The sequence below is a fragment of the Rattus norvegicus genome, chromosome 2 (genome assembly GCF_036323735.1).
Source record: "Rattus norvegicus strain BN/NHsdMcwi chromosome 2, GRCr8, whole genome shotgun sequence".
NCBI lineage: Eukaryota > Metazoa > Chordata > Mammalia > Rodentia > Muridae > Rattus > Rattus norvegicus.
In genome coordinates, this window is record NC_086020.1 from 149,126,148 (window position 1) to 149,147,098 (window position 20,951).

Sequence of the window (20,951 nt, forward strand, 5' to 3'; positions counted from 1 at the left end):
GGCACAGTCTTGATTGTAAAAGGGAGTGGAGCTATTTGACATAAGTGTCTAAATTAGTATTTCTATAGCAATATTTTTTAATGTCATATTTTTCTTTAAAAAAAATCCTTCAGGGACTGAGGGGAAGGTCAACAGTTAAAGCACTTGCCACACAACAGAAGCAGAGTTCAGAAGCGCAGGAACCACATAAAGCGCAAATGCGGGGTCTCTATGAAGTTTTATCTGGGTGCAGAGACATGGGGTCGATTTGACTCTCACTAGCTGTATTCTGGGGTTGACTGAAGAGAGCTTTCCTTTAAAAAACCAAAAAGGGCTGGAGAGGTGGCTAGGCTCACAACCAAATATATAAAAAAACAAAAAAAAAGAAGAAAGAAGGAAAGGAAGGAAGGAAGGAAGAAATGGAAGGAAAGAAAAGGAAAGGGAAGGAAAGGAAAGGGAAGGGAAGGGAAGGGAAGGGAAGGGAAGGGAGGGGGGGGGAAGGGAAGGAAAGGGAAGGGAAGGGAAGGGAAAATTACAGAGCGAAATCAAGAACTGTTCCAGATATTAACTTTGGGCTTTCCTAAGCACTTGTGCACATGGACCACAAACACATGTGAACATGTATACATACACACATGTATACCACATACATGAAAAGAAGAAAAGGAGAAAATTTACACCATCAAAGCTAACTTCTCTTTTATAATTTTAAAAGAAATATTAACAAAAGCAATGGTGATTTTAGGAAAAAATGTTTATTTTGACCTTAAAAGGCTTGTGATCATATCCAGTGTGGTGTTAATGAGGTGGTTGATTCCTCTAACCTGTCTACCGGCTCTCCTAGCCAGTGAAGAATGGATGTTATAGTGGTTTCTTGGCTATTTGAGTGAGTGGCTGATAACATTGCTTTGGTATTAGCTAGTTCTGATATAGGTGCTTCCCAGTTTTAAAATATGCTTGCCTTTCACTTTATCAAGACTTCACTTCTATTGGCACAAGGTTACCTGCCTCATGATTATAAATTTTATATGACAGAGTCACTAAATTAATGTAATAATACAGCAGCGACATTTGTCAGACTGTTAGAACTGTCATGTAAACAATTTCTTCCTGTTATCTTTATAATTGTGCATTGATTTATTATCATTGTCTTGTTATTTTATAATTATTAATTTATAGAAACACATATTATACAGTTACTTTAAAGACACAAATGAATTTGCTATTGTTCACACATAAAATATGATATTCTAAACAACATAAATATTTTATCAATTATAAAATATCTAGATATTCTATATTTTAAGTATAATCAACACATGAAAATGGCCAGTAATTAATATTTATAAAAATCACTTTGCTATAGAACTGATTGCTAAAAATACTTTGATATTATCTCATTTTTACAACCGTAAAATCATCTGAAATGAACCATTTTATTTAATGTTTCTTTTCTGCTAAAGAAAATATACTTGGTTATTCTGTTCAAAAGGACAGTTAGCAGAAGAGCTAATTGACTGCACACTAACGAACCATCTGATTTTATTCAGTCTAGTGTATATATTTCTCCTAGGATGGCGAAAAGGTCCTTTCCGTACTAGTAGATCAAAATACACAGCTTGTTCCTGATTTGGTCCTACTTTTCACCCAAGTCACCTTTTCATTGACAGGAGTACAAATGTTTCTTTTAATCAGATGGTGTGGCCAGATAGACTCTGATTGTGCAGCCTTTGAATACTACAACTGCCCCACCCTTCTAGCCACATAGTCAACTTTTTTGAGTGCAAAACTCAAGGACAACCAGAAGTCCCCACACCTTTTTAGTCTGTGGAATTTTGTTTATTGGCTGGTTTTCAGAATGTAATGTGAACAGCAGAGGAACCCCATAAACATTTACTGGGGGATGATTTTTTTTCAGGGTATGTGTATGTATACATATACATATATATTACAATATACGCATATATTATATACAATGTGTAGGTGTATTGCTCCCGAGGCCACTTTGGAGGACTTACACTTTTTCCCATCGAATGCAACGGAGTAGGTGTCAGGCTGGCAGTTGATGATGCAGCCACAAGGCAAGTGGGCCCATCGTTTAGACAAGACAAACACTGGTGTTACAGTGCTGGCCAGCAGGGTTAGTAGAAAGCTGAGCATATCGACCGGAAGGCTCTGAAACCCCACCACGTGTTTTACCACCATGTGGATCTGAAAGGCAAAGAACTTCAGACTTAATAAACCGGAATCCTCTTTCCAACTTTCCAAGGCCTTCTTACACACCCGACTCCGTTCAAGTCCTCTATCCAAGCCCCCCTTTTGAGTCTATAGGATCTCTGTTTCTGGGTCACACTTCAGTGGTTTGGTGGCAGGATTCTGGGAATGGATGGGATACACCTAGGTGCACCAGAGCAGACAGGGTTTAGTTGTTCCCTTTTTGAATGCTCAGTCTGAACCTGCTGTCACTTGAAATCCCTACCTAAGAGGCAGGCAATACTAGATAAAGAGATGCTAGGCAGGGAAAGAAAGAAAAAGGGAAATGAACAGGTGGGACAAGTACTAGAAACTCCAAACTTGTCACTTGTTTCCAGGTCTCCATTCTTATTCGCTGGTCACAGCATGAACCACTGTCACCTCACCCCCCGGCCCCCCACCTCCCAGCTCACTTTAGGACACCAGAAACCAAAGCCAATTTCTGTATTATCTTCTCTACTACACAGCTCTGTCTCTTGGTGCTAGAGATGGGCGGAGTCCCTACCAGGCAGCAGGAAACTAAGAATAAAACTGGGCCAGAGAAGGTTGAAAGAAAAACCCTTTTATTTCCTCCTTCCGTTTCCGAATACGCCCTTTTTTTTTTTTTTTTTTTTTTTTTTTTTTTTTTTTTTTTTTTTTTTTTTTTGCCTAAGAGAGAGTACATCTTTGACCACCACGATCTAGGAAAACCAAGTCTCTTGTGACCGAAGGCTCTCCACCTTTCTCAGATCGAAAATTACTTAACAGCCACGGGGTTTGGTAGTTAACGAGTCCCCAGGTGAATTGCTTTCCTCGGGACCTGTCTTCAGAGACAACCGATGCCTCTGGAAGCGGACTTATCCCCAAACCCGCGTCTGGGCTCAGCTCACACACCCTGAGTGCTAAATACACTCACCATCATAGGCAGCCAGAGGATGACTTTAGTCAGCGCTAGGATCAAAGCAAAGCGCTTCTGTGCCAGGCTCACGGGGAAGCTGCTCGAGCCACGGGGAGTCCAGAGATTCTCTCGCTTGCCGGCTCCAGCGCTAGAGGCAGCAGGCTGACCCGGTGCAAACACCATGTCGGAGCTCAGGGAGCTCCCAGTGCCTGGCAGAGCAGGGATTTCAACATCCTCTGGCAACAGACAGAGCACTCTTCCCCCAGCAGCAGGGGTCCCAGGAGTAGAGGCGCCACGAGAAATTTCCTGGTAGTTGGCATGGAGTCTTGGCGGCTCCTCTGAACACAGCAGCTGGTGAGTGAGAGGGACAGAAAGAACCGCCAGGAGCCCGAAAGCGGAAGCGTACACCGCGAAGAGGAGCAGCACGTATGGGCTGGAGCAGTCGGTCAGGCAGCCCCAAGGCGTGCGCACGAAGACACCCCAGCCGCACAGCGGGAGCGAGGCCAGCAGCAGGCTGACTGCCCACACGGTTAAAGCCACACCGAGTACCTGTCCTGATCGCCAGGAGCTTGACTGACTCACCACTGTCCTGTGCATCGTATAAAAGTTGTAGAAGACTATAAGAGTCGCCTTCAAGTTGCTGGAGAGGCCCTGGCACATATACAGTAAGGCAGAGGTGGTACACAGAGACTGGAAGTAGCCCGGTGCCTCTCTTGGCCACTGCAAAACCATGAAGATGGCCACTGACAAGACGCTCAAGAGATCATCCACAGACCAAGAGGTCACAAGCATAGACACAACAGTTCTGTACTGCATGGTGAGCAGAGAAACCAGTGAGAAAATGCTGCCTACCAGAGCTACGAGAGTCATTAAACAGATCAGGCAAAAGAGAGAAAGAGTCAGAGTTTCTGGCGAATTCATAAGGTCCGTAGAATTATGACTTACTTTCCACAGTCTAGAGTCATTTGTTAAGTTGCTGAGGAAGAACGACATTTTCCTTAATATTTTAATTTCCCTCTTCAAACGAGTCTGATGATTTCCTCAGAGCGTGAGAGTTGCAAAGCAGATGTCATTTCTCCTGCCAAGTTTTTCTAGATGTTCCATGTGTTGGTCCAGACGAGTCTCCGTTAGAAAGATCTGATCAACCCATGTTTTAAAGATGTGCCTCATTTCAGGCATCAGTAAGAAACTTTTCAATATTTTAAGTAAATAAATCAAAGAAAAACTTCTTTCCACCATCAAATTTCAGACAGGAAAGCAGGAACTCCTCAGGTAGATTGCAAAGTGCTCATGTGTGGATGTTGTGGGTCTTTCCCAGGAAGGATCTCCAGGTCGATGCAATCACTTGGGAGACAATAAATAAAAAGATGCATCTGTGCTCAGAGCTGGATTCAAAGGCAGAGGTTGTCAGGTAGGTCTCAGCTGAGAGAGAGAGAGAGAGAGAGAGAGAGAGAGAGAGAGAGAGAGAGAGAGAGAGAGAGAGAGAGAATATGAGAATCAGAGTCATAGGGAGCCTGAGCACAGGCTCCCATCAAACCTTTGTGTTCTTTAATCAGCCTGTGATCCTGGGAGCTGCAGGAAGGAGGAGTCAGCTGCAAGCAGGAGAGAAGCAGGGGAAAGGGAGAGTCCGTGTTTGAACAAAATGATTTGTTGCTTCTACTCTCAGCTTGGCTTATTAGAAGCAAGAAACTGTGTGTCTTGATTTTTTTGTCATATAAAACTAGTTCAAATACTTGCTCTGGCTTGAGGTAAACTATGGAAATCATAACCAAGAGGTCTAATCTGCCCCAGTAGCTGAAATCCTTACCCTTATCTAGGTTTCTGTTGTGTGAGAAGCTTTCCCTGGAGAGACGCAACACATATATGTCTATTACCCCAGGCCAAAGTAATGGTTACACCAAAGCACTGTGTGAACAGATGAGTTTGTATTGGAATTACTCACAGGGACAGCGATGGTTCCAAAGCAGCTGCTTCATGAAAAGCCCATCCCAGCACAGGTGATGAGCTATAAGACCTGCATCTCTCTGCACATATGGCAAGCAGCAGGACAGGTCTCAGAATGTCCCCTAGGCAGCCCACCTGGCCAGACTCCTCTCTCCAGCAGCTGTTTCTTTCTTCTATTACCATAAGGAGGGGTCCAGTTTGCAAGTTCCAGTTTTCCCAGACATGTAGATGTCTGTTTACCTTGAGAATCTTATAAGCCTCTCCTCTGAAGAAAATGTTTCAATTCAGAGGAAACCAGTATACAGCTCTTCTGCAACATTTCATCCGTTCCATCCATGACTAAGCATGGGACACCACGGCACAGTAACAGTCACTCAGGAGTTTTACTAGTGATTATGTACTGGGGTACACCATCTATTGGAAAAGGAAATTTCCTTGCAGGGTAGATTTCCACACCAACAGTGGTCTATGTGCATAAACACAAGTGTTTGGATGTCAGTTGGATGGCACATTGCATCCCTTTAACAAAACAGAAGGAGTTGCTGGGGCCTATGACCTTCTCAGACAGTGCCAGATGCAAGCTCCCAAATTGTTTATTGTTCCCAGGAGAGTTGCACTATCATGACACAAGCAGACACATCCTGTCTGGTTTTGTTTTTGTTTTTTTTTTTTTTTTTAAATGTAGTACATAGAATCCATAGCCAAGCAGTCATGTTAATGACAATGTTCTCCTGGCAGCTAACCTAGCTCCTTCTGGCACTGTAAGCTGGAAAGGAGGTAGCCTTTAGTTCAATTATAGCTTTATTTCTGGTGTTTTCAGCAATAGCACCTTATTATCTAGTTCTGGCCGGCAGCTGACAACAATATCAATATCCTTTATGATTTGTGGGTGACCTACTTCCTCAGCAACCTGTAACAAAGTAACCTGTCTCCAGCAATGGAATGTTTATTTAACAAGCTTATAGTCTTTAGGAGCGCCCATTCCCATCGCTTCAGGGTGCTCCCTATACTTAAGTGCCTCAGATATATATATATATATATATGATATTAAATTAATTCTTTGAGAATTTTATACTTGTGTTCAATACATTTTATGGTATTCATCTCCCACTTCTAGGTCAACCTTCTGCCTCTCTGAAACCCCTCTGTTGCATCTTTATTTTATTGTTAATTCACCAAGTCCAGTCTGTGTAGCCCTTATATTCAATGCATATGGGCTCATCCACTAGGGTATAGTTCACCTACCAGGGGCCACACCCTACAACAAAGCTGACTCTCCTTTCCCCTGAAATCACCAACAGTTGATATTGCATCAGCTAGAGCTGGGGACTCACAAGCTCCTTCCCCTCCCCAATGGAATGTTGACTGCTTTGTTACTCTTGGGGTCTTGCACATGCAACCACAGCTACTATGAGTTCCAGTGTAGTGGTTCCATTAGTTTCAATTTCAGTGATGGTTTTGGGCTGCAGTTTGGAAAGGCTATGATATATTTGTCTCATTTGTGGCTGAGCATTCCAAACACAAGTATTCTCTGAACTTTAACCCATTGTTTCTGCTTTAACTGCCATCTGTCGCACTAAGAACTGAACCATGATTAATGAGGTACAAATTTGGAGGTTATCTTGATACTATGTACATATCAACTGATATTTTAGCAATCCATTGTTTCTTTCAATTAATATGGGGGGGGGCGTAGTATGTTAGAATTACTATTGTGCCTATTGTCTTTATCCCAATTCTGTATATCAATGTTTGTGACATTACCACCCCCATCATAGTCACTTTTCCACAAGTAATCATACATAAGACTAAATTGAATGAAACCCTCGTTGGCATTGACTGTAGCTTGGTGGCATGGAAATGCATATGCAGCTGTAGCAGTGTTCACAGAGAAAGGCATATTTGTGCCTCTAAGCAACAGGCCTATCCCATCTAGAGTCTATATGTCAGTCCCTTAAGGGGACAGGTTGACTTCTGTATGTGTTCCCTCCACACTGAGGTAATGGGACACACAGCTGTTTATCATGTCCTACAAGGACTTTAGCTTGCTCAAAAGCCCTTGAGCCTTTCCGCCTTTTTGCTATGTAGCACTTCTCTTTATCTAGAGAACTAGCAACTTGGGCAAGGTCGGGTATGCCAGGAGCTTTAAGATGCCTGAAGCTCTTTTATATTTTCAGGGACAGGCTGCTGTAGAATTTAAGACTAACTTTGTCAAGCATCTTGACCATAACACTCTCAATGTTTCATAGCTGTGTCCATGTACCTGGTGTGATCTGACCTCCCATCCCTGTTCTTTAGGTGCACATGAATGTCTTTTATATACTTTATAACTTTGCAAAAGGCCCACAGTTAGAAGTCTATGTAATAATGAATGAAATCTTTCCACAGAGGGTGGGCAGAATAACAAAGGTCCTGGGCAACCACCCATAACAAATTGTGAGACCATGAAAGTAAGATTTTGAGAGTACTAGAAGGTTCACTGTTCACCATTTCAAGTAATGCACATTGGTCTTATGGTCCATCTGCTAAAAGAACTAAAGTCCAATACAGTAGGAAAAAATTCTATCAATTTTATCATTTACCTGACTTCCCCAGCCTAGAGTGACTTCATGGGGCTTCTGCATTTCCTTGGTGCCTTGTGCTTAGTGGAGCTGGTTTAAGCTGTTTGGTTTAGCACAAAATTAAGAGAAACCAGCTTTGTATCTCTGCCTGCTGTGCTGAGCCGCCTGCCTGAATACATTTTATCCAAAGTCTGCTAGATTCTTGGCCTGAACAACAATTGTAACTATTCTCATCATCCATCTCTCCCTCAAGCCTGGCTTCTGGAAGAGCCCCAGGCTAAAAGATCAATCTCTATTCTCAGGTCGCGTGAGACACACACACACACACACACACACACACACACACAGGAAAACACTCACACATACATACATACTTTTTATATTTATATATTTTTGTGTATGATTGCTTTGCCTGCATGTATGGTGCATGTACATGGCCAAGTGGACACAAATGTTGGAAGAATAATATAGCATATCAGATCTTCAGAACCTAATGTGAACCATTGTGTAGGTACTAGGAGCTGAACCTGAGTTCTCTGAGAAAAAACAAAACAAAAACAAAAAACAAAACAGTGCTCTTAACTGTGGAGCCATGTCCACAGCCCTGCCTCCCAACATACTCTCTCTCTCTCTCTCTCTCTCCTCTTCCTTCCTTCCTTCCTTCCTTTCTTTCTTCCTTCCTTCCTTCCTTCCTTCCTTTCTTTCTTTCTTTCTTTCTTTCTTTCTTTCTTTCTTTCTTCTCTCTTCCTTTCTCAGGAGAGAAACTGTATACAGTTTTTCCCCCCAAATGTATTTTTGTTCATACCTAGAACAAACTTGCTTATTTTTAACCTTTTACCATTCTGTCCCCAAATCCATCCACTGGAGCCCACTGTTCCAGTTTTTTTGTTTTTTTTTTCTTTGACTTGCCATGGATTAAGGTACATTTGGCCAATAAACCTGTATTCCAACCTGAGGCCTCTGATCACCCTCAGTTGAGGCAACCTTGGACAATAGTACCTATAGTAGTTGCTATCCCAGGAACTCCTTCCTCCATAGCAGAAGGCCCAGTGGGGAACACACATACACCCCAGTCTACCACACCTTTGGAAAAATCCTCTAGTGACATACTGGTCAGTTTTTAAATCCTACCAAAAATGCTACAAGCTTTCTGTCAGCTTCTTCCCTAGGAACTGGACCAAAACATGAAAGTTGCCACATTTGTTTTCAAGTAAGTACAACAGGACCCAGGATCTTTGTACCCAGTCGACATGCAATTTTACAACACACAAAGAAAGAAAGCCATGCTAGCATTTCCTCCAAGGACTTCCTATACAGAATTACCTCTGCCTAAAGGACTCAGCCTAGGTTTCATATTTCATCACCATTGTAGTAGCCACACAACATAATGAGAAGGAATTCTATCCCATACCATATGAAGGAAGGTAGCTATACATGGATTTCCCCTTGGATGATACCCCCTTACATGGATCGGTATCATCTGGGTATCTTACAACATTAAGACCATGACATTACTCCACTCCAACCCATCTTTCTTCCATCTAGTTAGGTCCATAGAGTGTTGTAGGGGAGACTTTTCATGCAGAAACATAATACATGTATCTATTGGTTCCAGATAGGGAACCCAAAATAGTCCAAGGTAACAACTGAACCAAAGTCCAAGTTGGTGACTAAAAGAGATTTTATTGAGGTTACTAATAGGGGTGTGGGGGATGGGTTACTTACAGGAGCAGGGATGATGCACAATGATGATGGTCAGTGAAAAGCATCCCTAATACAGGTGAGGGCTCACAAAAAGCAGACTCCTGGGACATCGCTTTACAACGTGTAGGCAGCCTGACAGGTCAGAGAATAGTCTTTCTGCAGCTCCCCATGTTAGAGTCTCCCTCCCCAGCAGGTGCTTACTGTTCTTATGACCCTGTAGTAAAGATGGTGGAGCGAATTTCACAAATCTAGCAAGTGTTAGTTTCCCTAGCCGTGTAGGTACTTCTTTACCTCGGGAGTCTCAGGAGCTTCCCTCATTCTCCCCTAAAGCAAATGTTTAAATTCAGAAGAAATTACTAATGACCATTTTCCATTAAAAGAAGAGGATCTGCAATACCATTTCTAAGAATAAAATAAGTAAGATTTCCTTTTATAAGCATAGTGCACACAAGGAAAGATTCTGCATAGCTCGCTCACTTACGGAGTAAAAATAGTGGGGATCTCCTGAAAAGCAGGGTGTAGAACAGTGGTTACCAGAGGCTTTGGTAGAAGGGAAAGAGGGGGTATAAATTGGTTAGATAAAGTATACTGAAATACAAGCAGATGGGAATGTTCCAGTGTTTTCTAGAGCAGTATATGACTTTAGATTATTTATTAATAGTAGTTAAGAAGAGCCTGAAGTTTCCAACATGTGGAAATGATGTGCTCAGAGAGACAGAAATGACAATTTCTGATTTTATTGTATCAACATATTGGATTATCATACCAAACCCACTAAGTATGCATGAATATTATTACAGTTAATAATTAAAAGATGAATTTAAAAATGTTATTATAATCCTCATTAGAATAAACAGAATTATGCTGGGTCATTGGGCAGGGGTAGGGACGAGTACTAGTTTCTGTTTTCTGTCAAGTCTTCACATGCTCAGACTATCAGCTGAATGAATTGTATTTCCAGTCATTCATAAGTTGAGACGATACGTATAGATTCTGAAAGGAAATTTGATCCATGAAAGAAGAAAAAAAAAAGTGAAATCGAAGTCTTTGGGATGTTGAGGGTAGTAGCTGCATTTCTAATCTGACTGTTACACAAAGTGGGAGGACATCTCAGCTAAAGAGCCGAGACCTTTCTAGTCCCGATATGTTTCCCAGGACATTTTAGAGCAGGATTCATGTTCATTGCTTTCCCTGTTATGTACTGGAGGATCTGAATGGAAGCAAAGGGAAAGGGGAAAGCTGCTGAGGCAAAGGTTTATGGAAGTGACTTGTCTGTGGGACTGTCTTCTGCTATCATTCCTGTCATCTGCAAGATAACTAAAACAACATCCCGAACCTGAGTCTTTTCAAGTGGGAAATAATTGTGTTAGTCTTTGCCAGCCACACCCTTTAATAAGCACAATAGGAAGCTCCATTATTTTGCATGCTGATTGTTCAATTTCACTCTTCATTCAGCAAATGGAAGGAGAGCCACTAGGGGCCACTTGGAACATCTAGCTAGTGCCTCCTTGCTCCCCCTATTGATAGGAATGCATCTATTATTTTCAATATTTTGGACAGTATACCATACATACTTAAAAAACATTTCAAAATACTGAGGACTGTCAAATTGCCTCTTGTCACAGACCTTACTTTGTTTCGTCATTTGTGATATGACATTTAAATTTTGAACTTCAGTTGCTTTAGACAATAAGCATCTGTTGATGAGATACGATAAATAGAAATTAATAACAGCTGCTACAATATGCTTTTGGCCTGTAGCAGTCTCTTTAGCATTATCCTTAGTTCTGGATTTTCTGTTAAGCACAAATTTGGAAACCAGACACCTCATTAGCATGCTGCCTGCTTCTATGTGTCATAGGCAAGGGTGGTCAACACATTTTCTTTGGTTGTAGAGCTTCAGCCAGGAGTGAGACAGAAGAAACCCTGACTTGGACTTCAGGCTCTAATACAGGCTAACTTAAGAAATATTTAGAATTTCTCTGGGTGTCTGTTTCTACAATGAGACTCTGCCATTTCTGAATTGGATGCATTTTTATAAATCCTAGTTTAACTTTATTTTAATTTTCTTTTCTTCCTACTTCACAATAATTAACAGTGTCAATAAGAGATATAAACATGGAAGAGCTACTGCTTGAGTTCTCTGTGCTTCCCACCTGCGTTTGTTAAGATGATGGAATGTCTATGGTATCCTGGAGAATGCGGTGGATTTGTCTATGGAAAGCCTAGCATGAGCGGGGATATTCATGTGAGCTGTTGAGTTTGGAGACTGAGCATTACTAACTGGTACCCAAGCTCCTCCTAATATGCTGACACATACTATTGTCCCCATTTCATAAGTGAGCATACAATCACAACTCTATTAACTGATTTGTCCCAGGCAGAGTGCTTAGTAAAACGTGGAAACAGACATTAAAATTATAATTTGGTTTTTATGCTCTTTAAGTTATTTATTTTAAGTTATTTATATCATCTTCATGAAGTTAGTTCTGAGGTTGTTTTCTTGTGCTTCAGCTGCATTGGAATACCTAAGTCTTTCTGTCATAGGCTAGCTGGGCTCTGGATGTGACATATTGCCTAGGCTGCTGCTGGTTGTGTTTCTATCTCTGACATTAGTCATTAGGATTTGTGATGATTTCTGGGTTTGTCTTTGTTAGATGGGTGCTTTCTTCCTTGGTTTCTGTTTCCTCTTTGGTTTTCTGGTCTTTGTGGCCTGGATTTCTGGTGACCTATGATTTAGTAGGGAGGCTCTTTTCAAGTTGGAGGCTGGACTTCTGGCAGCTAGCTTAGCCTTTGGTGCAACAACAGGAGATCTCTGTCTGAGTAGAGGGAGGGTGGATACCATGGTAAGGAGGGGAGTGCGGATTGAGGGTACTGACTGAGAAGAGGATGTCTGCTGTGGGCCACCTGGTTCTGGTGGCCAGTGCAGTATGGTCTCTGGTCCAGCAGGAGTCTGTCTGATTTAGCCTGTTTGTTTTTCTGACTAGCATACCCTACACCTGGGTTGTGGGCAGTTTTATGTTGTAATCACAAGTTACATACATTTTCTAATAATTCCTTCTGTGTACTTTATCATTGCGCACACCCCTGATGGAAATACAAAGTCATAAAGCCTTATCTCTTCTCTATTTCTTGTAAAGCATGTTTGAAACGTGTAATTTCTCAAGATATGGTTTTATACTATTTTGCCAACTTTGATGTGTTTGAATAATATAGGAACACTTATAGATTTTATAATACATTCTGTCTATATTATAAAATAACATATGCATTACAAAAGTTTATATACTGGCACTCAAAAGTTTCGTATTTTGTCATATATAAAATATATTTTACAATCCATTAAATATTGTTAAGATTTTAATGAAATTGAAAAATCTCAATGATGTCAATACATGTGTGTTTTGTGTAGATGTGTGTGAACATGAATTCAAGTGCCCTGGAGGCTAGAAAATGGCAGAGAACTGTTTGGAAATGAAGTTACAGCCAGTTGTGAGCTGCTCAATATAGGTGCTGGGACTCCATCTTGAATTCTTTAGGTGAATGGAACAGATTTTTAACCTTTGTACTATCTCTCAAGCCCTATATCATGAAGATTTGAAATTACTTGTAAAACTACAATATTTCTTTATTTCTAGGAGTATAGTGTTTTGTTTACTAACTCATCTTTACAGTTCTAATGAAAATCTTGGAAAATTAAACATGTGACATAAAAACTGGTTTTTATAACAATACAAAGCATATATATATTTGCAATACATAGTAGGGATACTCTTAATATATTATAATGATATCTATGATATAGCATATAAAATATATTATTACTATGACATATTATATGTATCATAGAGTGCATTAATAGGTATTAATACATAATATACTAAATGTTATATATAGATTATAATATAATATTTGCATATTCAAATCACATGTATGCATACTCTGTCTCAGCTGATAGCTTTACAAATTGTGACTACTGGTTTATATCATAAGAAGACTAAAATACTGTGGCTTATTTTCTTGACTTTCAACGTCTCATTAGAATCCTATGACCTTTTTACACTGTATCCCAAGTTAATGTGTCACCAGGTCAGAGAACTAACTTGATAAACCTAAACTTTGGGGAAATATAAACACACTATTAAACCAAAGACAGCTCTCAGTATTCACAAGGACAGTTTTAAAATTCTCTCATATGGAAAATTCTGTATTTTTCTGCTTACTATATGTATAAGACAAAGAACAATGGTGGAATATTCTGAATATTTAAACTTAGACATTGCATTTATAAATGAATACACACATGCATATTTGTATAAAATACACAAATATACACACATATATATATGTATATGTATGTGTACATATACATATAAATGTAGAATAGGTAGACAGAAAAGATTTAGCTAGATCCTGACTGTAGTAATTGTGTGATTTCCACCTATTTGCAGGAAAATTATAATTCCTGAGGGACTGTTATGTTTTCTTTTTGGCTTTCAAAAACAATTATTTTATATTTTAATTTTACATATGGATGTATATCTCTGTGTGGGTATAAATAAATAAGGGTAGGTGTTTTCAGAGATCAGTGGCATCGAGTTATATGTGGCTGTGATCAGGCAAACATGCATTCTGAGAAACAAATTCAGCGTGAAAGGGCAACATGATTTATTAATTGGTAAGCCATTGCTCCAGCCTTAGTGCTCTCTATTAAAATCATATTTATTTACATTGGGTGGAGGAAAGGCATGTGCATCATGGTGCATATGTGGAGGTTAGAGTACACCATATGGGAGTCAGTTCTTTTCTTCTGACATGTGGCTCCCAGATAACTTAGGTCATTGATTCTTAGCAGCATTTTCTTGAGCCCTGAGCAATTTCTCAGGCCTTGGAGTTGTGGCTTTTGTTGTTATTGTTGTCGTTATTGTTATTATTAAATGTGTATGAGTCTTTTGTCTGTATGCATTTTTGTGCACATGTGTGTAGTTCCCACAAAGAAAGAAAGAGGTGTTTCTATAACTGCAGTTACAGATAGTTGTGAGCTGCCATTTGGTGCTGGGAATTGAATCCAAGTTCCACAGAAGAGCAACCAGTGCTCTTAATTACTGATCCATTTCCCCAGTCCTTAGAGAAGTGTATTTATAGAGACCTGTGTGAGGCCATAGAATAGATTAAGACTGGCTGAATCTATTCCATGGTATAAAGACTTAAATAATATCTAGTTAATCTAAACATAATTATGTAATAAAAACATTAATTCATTATTCAACTTCTGTTTAAGTATTGAAAGTTCAGAGAAATGCATCTTGTAAGCAGAACATTATAGTGCCTGCCCTTGTCAAATTTTATCTTACTGTCAAAAAATTTAAACTATAAGATTCACATTCCTGACTTTATAATAATCTATATAATTAATAATACATATAATGACCCATGCATTTATCGTGATTACTCATGACTTTCACACTGACTGGGTTGGTATCAACTAGAAGTTATCTCAAGGCAGGTCTGGGTGGACTGAGAAGGTTTAAGTGAGGGGCAAAGACTGTCCCCTAGGGCAGGCAGCATCTTCAGATACAAAGCATTGAAGAACCAGTGCTGTTATATTTACTTCCTCACATTCACACCTTGATGATGAGGGCTTCTACCCTGTTGATGCCATCCTTCTCTGACGTTGCAACCAGTTTCTTCTGCTTTACAATGTGGACTGAAGACCAATGGCTGTCCAGGAATTCTTCAGACATTCACAATGAGGTTGGGACTACTTGGACCTTCAGTTTTGTGGACTGAGCAGTTACTGTGCTCTCTGCCTTTCTGTGTCTGTGGTCAATAGTGTTGAACTATCTTGTTGCTGTCATGGAAGCCAATTCAAAAACCCCCCACCTGTAATAGATATACATTCTATAGGTTCCATTTTTTGGAGAACCCAATGCAATAAATGTTTAATGATTGAGATGATAATGTTCTGATGCAGGGAATTCCTTGCACTTCATTTTTTTATACTAAAAATTTTCTAAGGCTTTATCTCAGTATGTCAAAACCTGAAGAACAGAATAATATTGCAAACTAAGTGGATTTACCATAAATGATACACAGAGAAGCTCTGATAGTAATTTTTAGGTTTTTATTTTTTAGATTTGGAGCTGTGAACACTCCCAGTCAGCTCTGTGAACAGGGCTTGGTTCCAGACTGGTGCAGTTTTTTTCTTCCCTCTGTTTTCCTTTGTTAGGTTATACTCCTGCCTGTTGCTTTTGCCCACACAGGGACTTCCTAGATATCGCTTCCCTTCATAGGAAAGTGTCTTTTAGTCTCCACATCTGTAAACAGTCAGACTTAAGGACTAAAAGCTTCATCACGCATGTTCTCAGAGATCAGTGTTCTTTACCCTTCATAGAATGGAAATATCACTCTCCTCCAGGGTGGAGCTTCTCTTTGTGCTCAGCATGAGGACTTTATGTCTAGCTGGCACTCTCCTTTCATAAGCAGCATTCTCCTGTTCTGAGGGATGCGATAATTGAAAGTATATTTCATCTTAGGTCTTCTGGTTAAAAGAACAATTTTCTTATCACCCTGTACAAAGCTTAAGTCCAAGTGGATCAAGGACCTCTACATCAAACCAGATACACTCAAGCTAATAGAAGTAAAAGTGGGGAAGCATCTCGAACACATGAGCACTGGGGAAAATTTCCTGAACAAAACATCAATGGCTTATGCTCTAAGATCAAGAATCGACAAATGGAACCTCATAAAAGTGCAAAGCTTCTGTAAGGCAAAGGACACGGTCATTAGGACAAAATGGCAACCAACAGATTAGGAAAAGGTCTTTACCAATCCTACATCTAATAGATGGCTAATATCCAATACATAAAAAAAAACCCTCAAGAAGTTAGACTCCAGAGAGCCAAATAACCCTCTTTAAAATGGGTGCAGAGCTAAGCAAAGTTGAGCAAGGAATGACCATCCATGGAGCTAACACTAGCCTGAGGTAACATAATTGGTCTCTAGACCTGCAATGTTCCAACCTCTGCACATCATTGCAATTTTAATTAGTTGGCCTTAGTTTTAATCCTAGATGATTGCACTATAGCAGTCTCTGAAGACAGCTCCCTCCTAGGAGTTCTTGTCCAAGTTCCTCCTGTTCACCAGACATCACATTTTGTGTTTGTGAGGGTCACATATTATTTATTAAATATTATAAGGTTCTTCTACTTGGGAAGCTTATTCCTTATTCTGGTATAGAAGAGACCAAGTAGTGTGCAGAATAACAGTCGAGGAGAGAGGAATAACTGGTAAAGTCACTAAAAAGAAACTCCTCTCAGAGGGTATCAAAATTAATAGTATCAGGATCTAGATCTGACTTATTTTCTTATTCCCTGTATTTCTGCTATAACATTTACATCACATGTGACATATAATAGGATTACTAGACCTAAAATTAAAATAAAATAATCAAAAACATAGTTTGTCCTATTTAAGTGAAGGTAAAAGATAAAGAAAACGTGTTTAAATAGTCAGAGTTTACATATTTTGAAAGAAACAGATTATATATTTCTGCTATAATTAATGCTCATATATATAGAGCGAATTCTCTGCTATGTACTTAGGAACAATTTTTTTTAAATGTTGGAGAATGGAATATGGCTTTGGAAGGAGTCACTTTGCTATTTTCATTCTTTAATTAGTAACATATAAATATTGTTCAATTAATTTTTAATCTTCGATAATTTACTAATAAACATTTTTAGATACTAACTAAATCATAAAAGATCATCACTAAATGTATAAAACATCATGAATATTGTTACTAGTGATTGGTGTTTTTTGAATAATTTGTATAAGAAGAGTTAATTCAAACATTTGTATATCTTAGGTAGAGTAAAAGGAGTTAAAGTTCAGTTTCAATGTTTTGTCTTATCCACATTGTACTGAATAACAAGAACATATAAACACACACACACACACACACACACACACACAAACATTTATATATAAAGACAATGAAAACACTGGAGTGCTTAAAAGATGAAAAGTGATTTTGAATAGAGCATGGATTAATAATCAGCAAACTGTCATAACAAAAACGACTAAAAAGAATATAATATCTTCATTTGTAGCTTCACTAAAATCCAAATTCGTATTATTTTATCACTTAAAAATATACCTGATGAAATATCACATTTCATAAACAGGTTTTAAATTTTTATTATTAAAGTATTTAAGAGCCATAAAGAATGAGAGGAATGTTTAGTTTTTCAGGGTATTCAATTGTCACTAGAGATGAAGTAGACTTTTAAGACAATACAACCACTATCATCCATTTGTATCTTTTAATGGGTGCTTTCATTTAAAGGACAGAACCGAGTAATAAGTAGTTATGAAAGAGACTGTGTGAACTAGAAGCCAAATATCTTTACTATGTAGCCCTTTTAAGAAAAAGAAATATTTATAAGAGGTCATAAAAGAGACAATCATTTAATGTCAGTCTATTTCTGATTGATGAAATGTTTGAGTCATTTGCAAATTTGGGGATCTTCCTTATTTATTATCAACATAAATGATTAAATTATACTTACATACGAATTATAAATAATTGTCAGTAGTATCACTGGCAATAGTAATTATGATGGCAGGCATCCTTCTGAGATATTTACATATATTCAGTAGCTGAATCTTACAAGCTTATTATATGAGTATCCAGTTTAACTCCATTTTTTCCAACAGAGGCTTGCTACATGCTGTCAGCCTTTGTTCTCAGAGGAACTGCTAGGGAAGCACTTCTTAAGACTGCACACATCCTCCATCAGTCAGAATGATACCGGTGGCCTCCTGGAGTATTCTTATTTAGTGTCATGGAGCTTTAGAGAGTCTATAGAAATTACTTCAGTAACTCTCCTTTCACTAGAGGGAAATACAGTTTCTTCTAATCTTTGCAGCTGAGGAGTTAGACACAGAGCAAAAGTACTTGTTTAAAGTGGTACTATAATTCAGCAACTTGGTTTAAAACTATAGCAACTGCCCTCCCTTTTCCCATTCCTTATCCACCAGACAATAGCCCAACTGGTCTCTAGACTACTGAGGAATACCACAAGGTTTGGGATGTGTTCGCAGTGAGGTGATTACTTATGGAGGACTTCTAAAATCCAACACCAAGACACTTTATTTTATTTTTATTTCTTTGCTTTTAAAAGCTGCCTGAGCTTATGATATTTTTCATAGCAAACTCAGTATTATATCATTTGATCACAAACCAGAGATGACAAATTGAGGGGGAGATTACTAAGAGATAATTATTACTATCTTTTGCTGCTAGAAACTGAACGTGAAACCTAGTATATTCTACTATAGAACAAAGCTTCAAACAGGATCTTTATTGAAATCGCTGTGTTGATTTTTTTTTAAATTTTCCTCACTGCAAGAAAATAGTCTGTAGTGGCTGATGGATTCAATACTTTCCTAAAGAATTACTGGGGAATATCAAGGCATATCTATTTTTTCTTAAAGTCATTGCCTTATATTTAGAGATTTGCAATACAATTTTCTTTTTTTTCACTTCCCTATTTGCTTTATCACCTTTCTTAAAAGAAGAAGTTCACAACTAAAATTTTATGCCCTTTTATTACCAAGTTTCCAGTACATGTGGCATCTTTTTTTTTTTACTGGATATTTTCTATTTGTATTTCAAATGTTATTCCTTTTCCTAGTTTCCAGCCACAAGTCCCCTATCCCCCACCCCTTTTTCTATAAGGGTATTCCTCCTCAACTATCCCCCTTCCTGCCTCCCCACCCTGACATTCCCCTACACTGGGGGGTCCAGCCTTCGGAGGACCAACGGTATCTCCTACTATTGGTGCCCAACAAGGCCATCTTTTGCTACAAATGTAGCTGGGGTCAAGGGTTGGTTCATGTGTAGTTTTGGGTAGTGGTTTTACATTGGGAGCTCTGGTTGGTTGGCATTGCTGTTCTTACTGGTTTGCAAGCTCCTTCAGCTCCTTCAATCCTTTCTCTAATTCCTCCAACAGGGACTCCGTTCTCGGTTCAATGGTTTGCTGTTAGCATTCCCCTCTGTATTTGACATACTCTGGCGGTATCTCTCAGGAGACAGCGATATCGGGCTCCTGTCAGCATGTACTTCATGGCTTCATCAATATTTGCTAATTTTGGTGGCTGTATGTACATGCGCTGTATCTCCATGTGGGGCAGCCTTTGAATGGCCATTCCTTTAGTCACTATTCCAAACTTTGTCTCCATATTTCCTCCTATGAATATTTTTGTTCCCCCTTTTAAGAGGGACTGAAGCATCTGCACTTTGGTTGTCCTTCTTCTTGAGCTTCATGTGATCTGTGGATCGAATACCTTGGGTAATTCGATCTTTTGGGCTAATATCCACAATCCACTTATCAGTGAGTGCATGCTTTGTGTGTGTGTGTGTGTTTGTGGGTGTGTATGTGTCCATGTGTGTGTGTATGTGTGTGTGTGTGTGTGTGTTTTGTGATTGAGTTACCTCACTCAGGATGATACTTTCTAGTTCCATCCATTTGCCTATAAATTTCATGAAGTCATTGTTTTTGATAGCTGAATAGTACTCCATTGTGTACATGTAGCACATTTTCTGTATCCATTCCTTTCTTGAAAAGCATCTGGGTTCTTTCCAGCTTCTGGCTATTATAAATAAGGCTGCTATGAACACAGCATGTGTCTTTGTTGTATGTTGGAACATCTTTTGGGTATAGCTGGGTCCTCAGGTAGTAGAATATCCAATTTTCTGAGGAACCTCCAAGACTGATCTCCAGAGTGGTTGTACCAGTCTGCAATCCCACCAACAATGGAGGAGTGTTCCTCTTTCTCCACATCCTTGCCACCATTTGCTGTCACCTGAGTTTTTGATTGTACCCATTCTGACTGGTGTGAGGTGGAATCTCAGGGTTGTTTTGATTTGCATTTCCCTGCTGACTAAGGCTGTTGAACATTTCTTTAGATAATTCTAAGCCATTCGATATTTCTCAGCTGAGAATTCTTTGTTTAGCTCTGTACCCCATTTATTTTACATTTGAATAAACTCGATGCTTTAACTTTTTTATTCATCCATTTTTAGAATCAGCAAATTCTTTTTTCAATTTTTTATTAGATATATTTGTTTACTTACATTTCAAATGTTATTCCCCTTCCCAGTGCCCTGTCCATAAGCCCCATCCCCTCCCCTCCCTGTCTCCCATATGGATAGTCTCCCCATACATCCCCCTTACTGCCCCCCCCATATTCCCCTGCACTGGGAGTCCAACTTTGGCAGGACCAAGGGCTTCCCCTTCCACGGGTGCCCCAACAAGACTATTCTCAGCTACATGTGCAGTTGGGGCCCTGGGTCAGTCCATGTCTTTCCTGTACCCTGTTTTTATAGGGTTATTTGACTCTTTGGAGTCTAACTTCTTGAGTTCTTTGTATATTTTGGATATTAGCCCTCTATTAGTTTTAGGATTGGTAAAGATCTTTTTCCTATCTGTTGGCTACCATTTTGTCCTAATGACAGTGACCCTTGACTTACAGAAGCTTTGCAGCTTTGTGAGGTCCCATTTGTCAATTCTTGGTCTTAGAGCATAAGTCATTGGTGTTTTGTTCAGGAAAATTTCCCCAGTGCC

General features: G+C 39.3%; 1 protein-coding gene across 2 annotated transcripts in view; it reads right to left on the bottom strand.

Annotated features, from left to right (window-relative positions):
- Gpr149 (G protein-coupled receptor 149) overlaps positions 1-4,651 on the bottom strand; it is a 71,466-nt gene extending 66,815 nt beyond the window's left edge. Inside the window, exons 1-2 of one of the 2 annotated variants that reach the window (XM_039101674.2) lie at positions 3,128-4,651; positions 1,998-2,190 (exon numbers count right to left, since the gene is read on the bottom strand). In XM_039101674.2, the coding sequence (XP_038957602.1) occupies positions 1,998-2,190; positions 3,128-4,102 (1,168 nt within the window). In that variant the 5' untranslated portion in view covers positions 4,103-4,651. 2 annotated transcript variants of the gene reach the window in all.
- Positions 4,652-20,951: the final 16,300 nt, after the last annotated feature.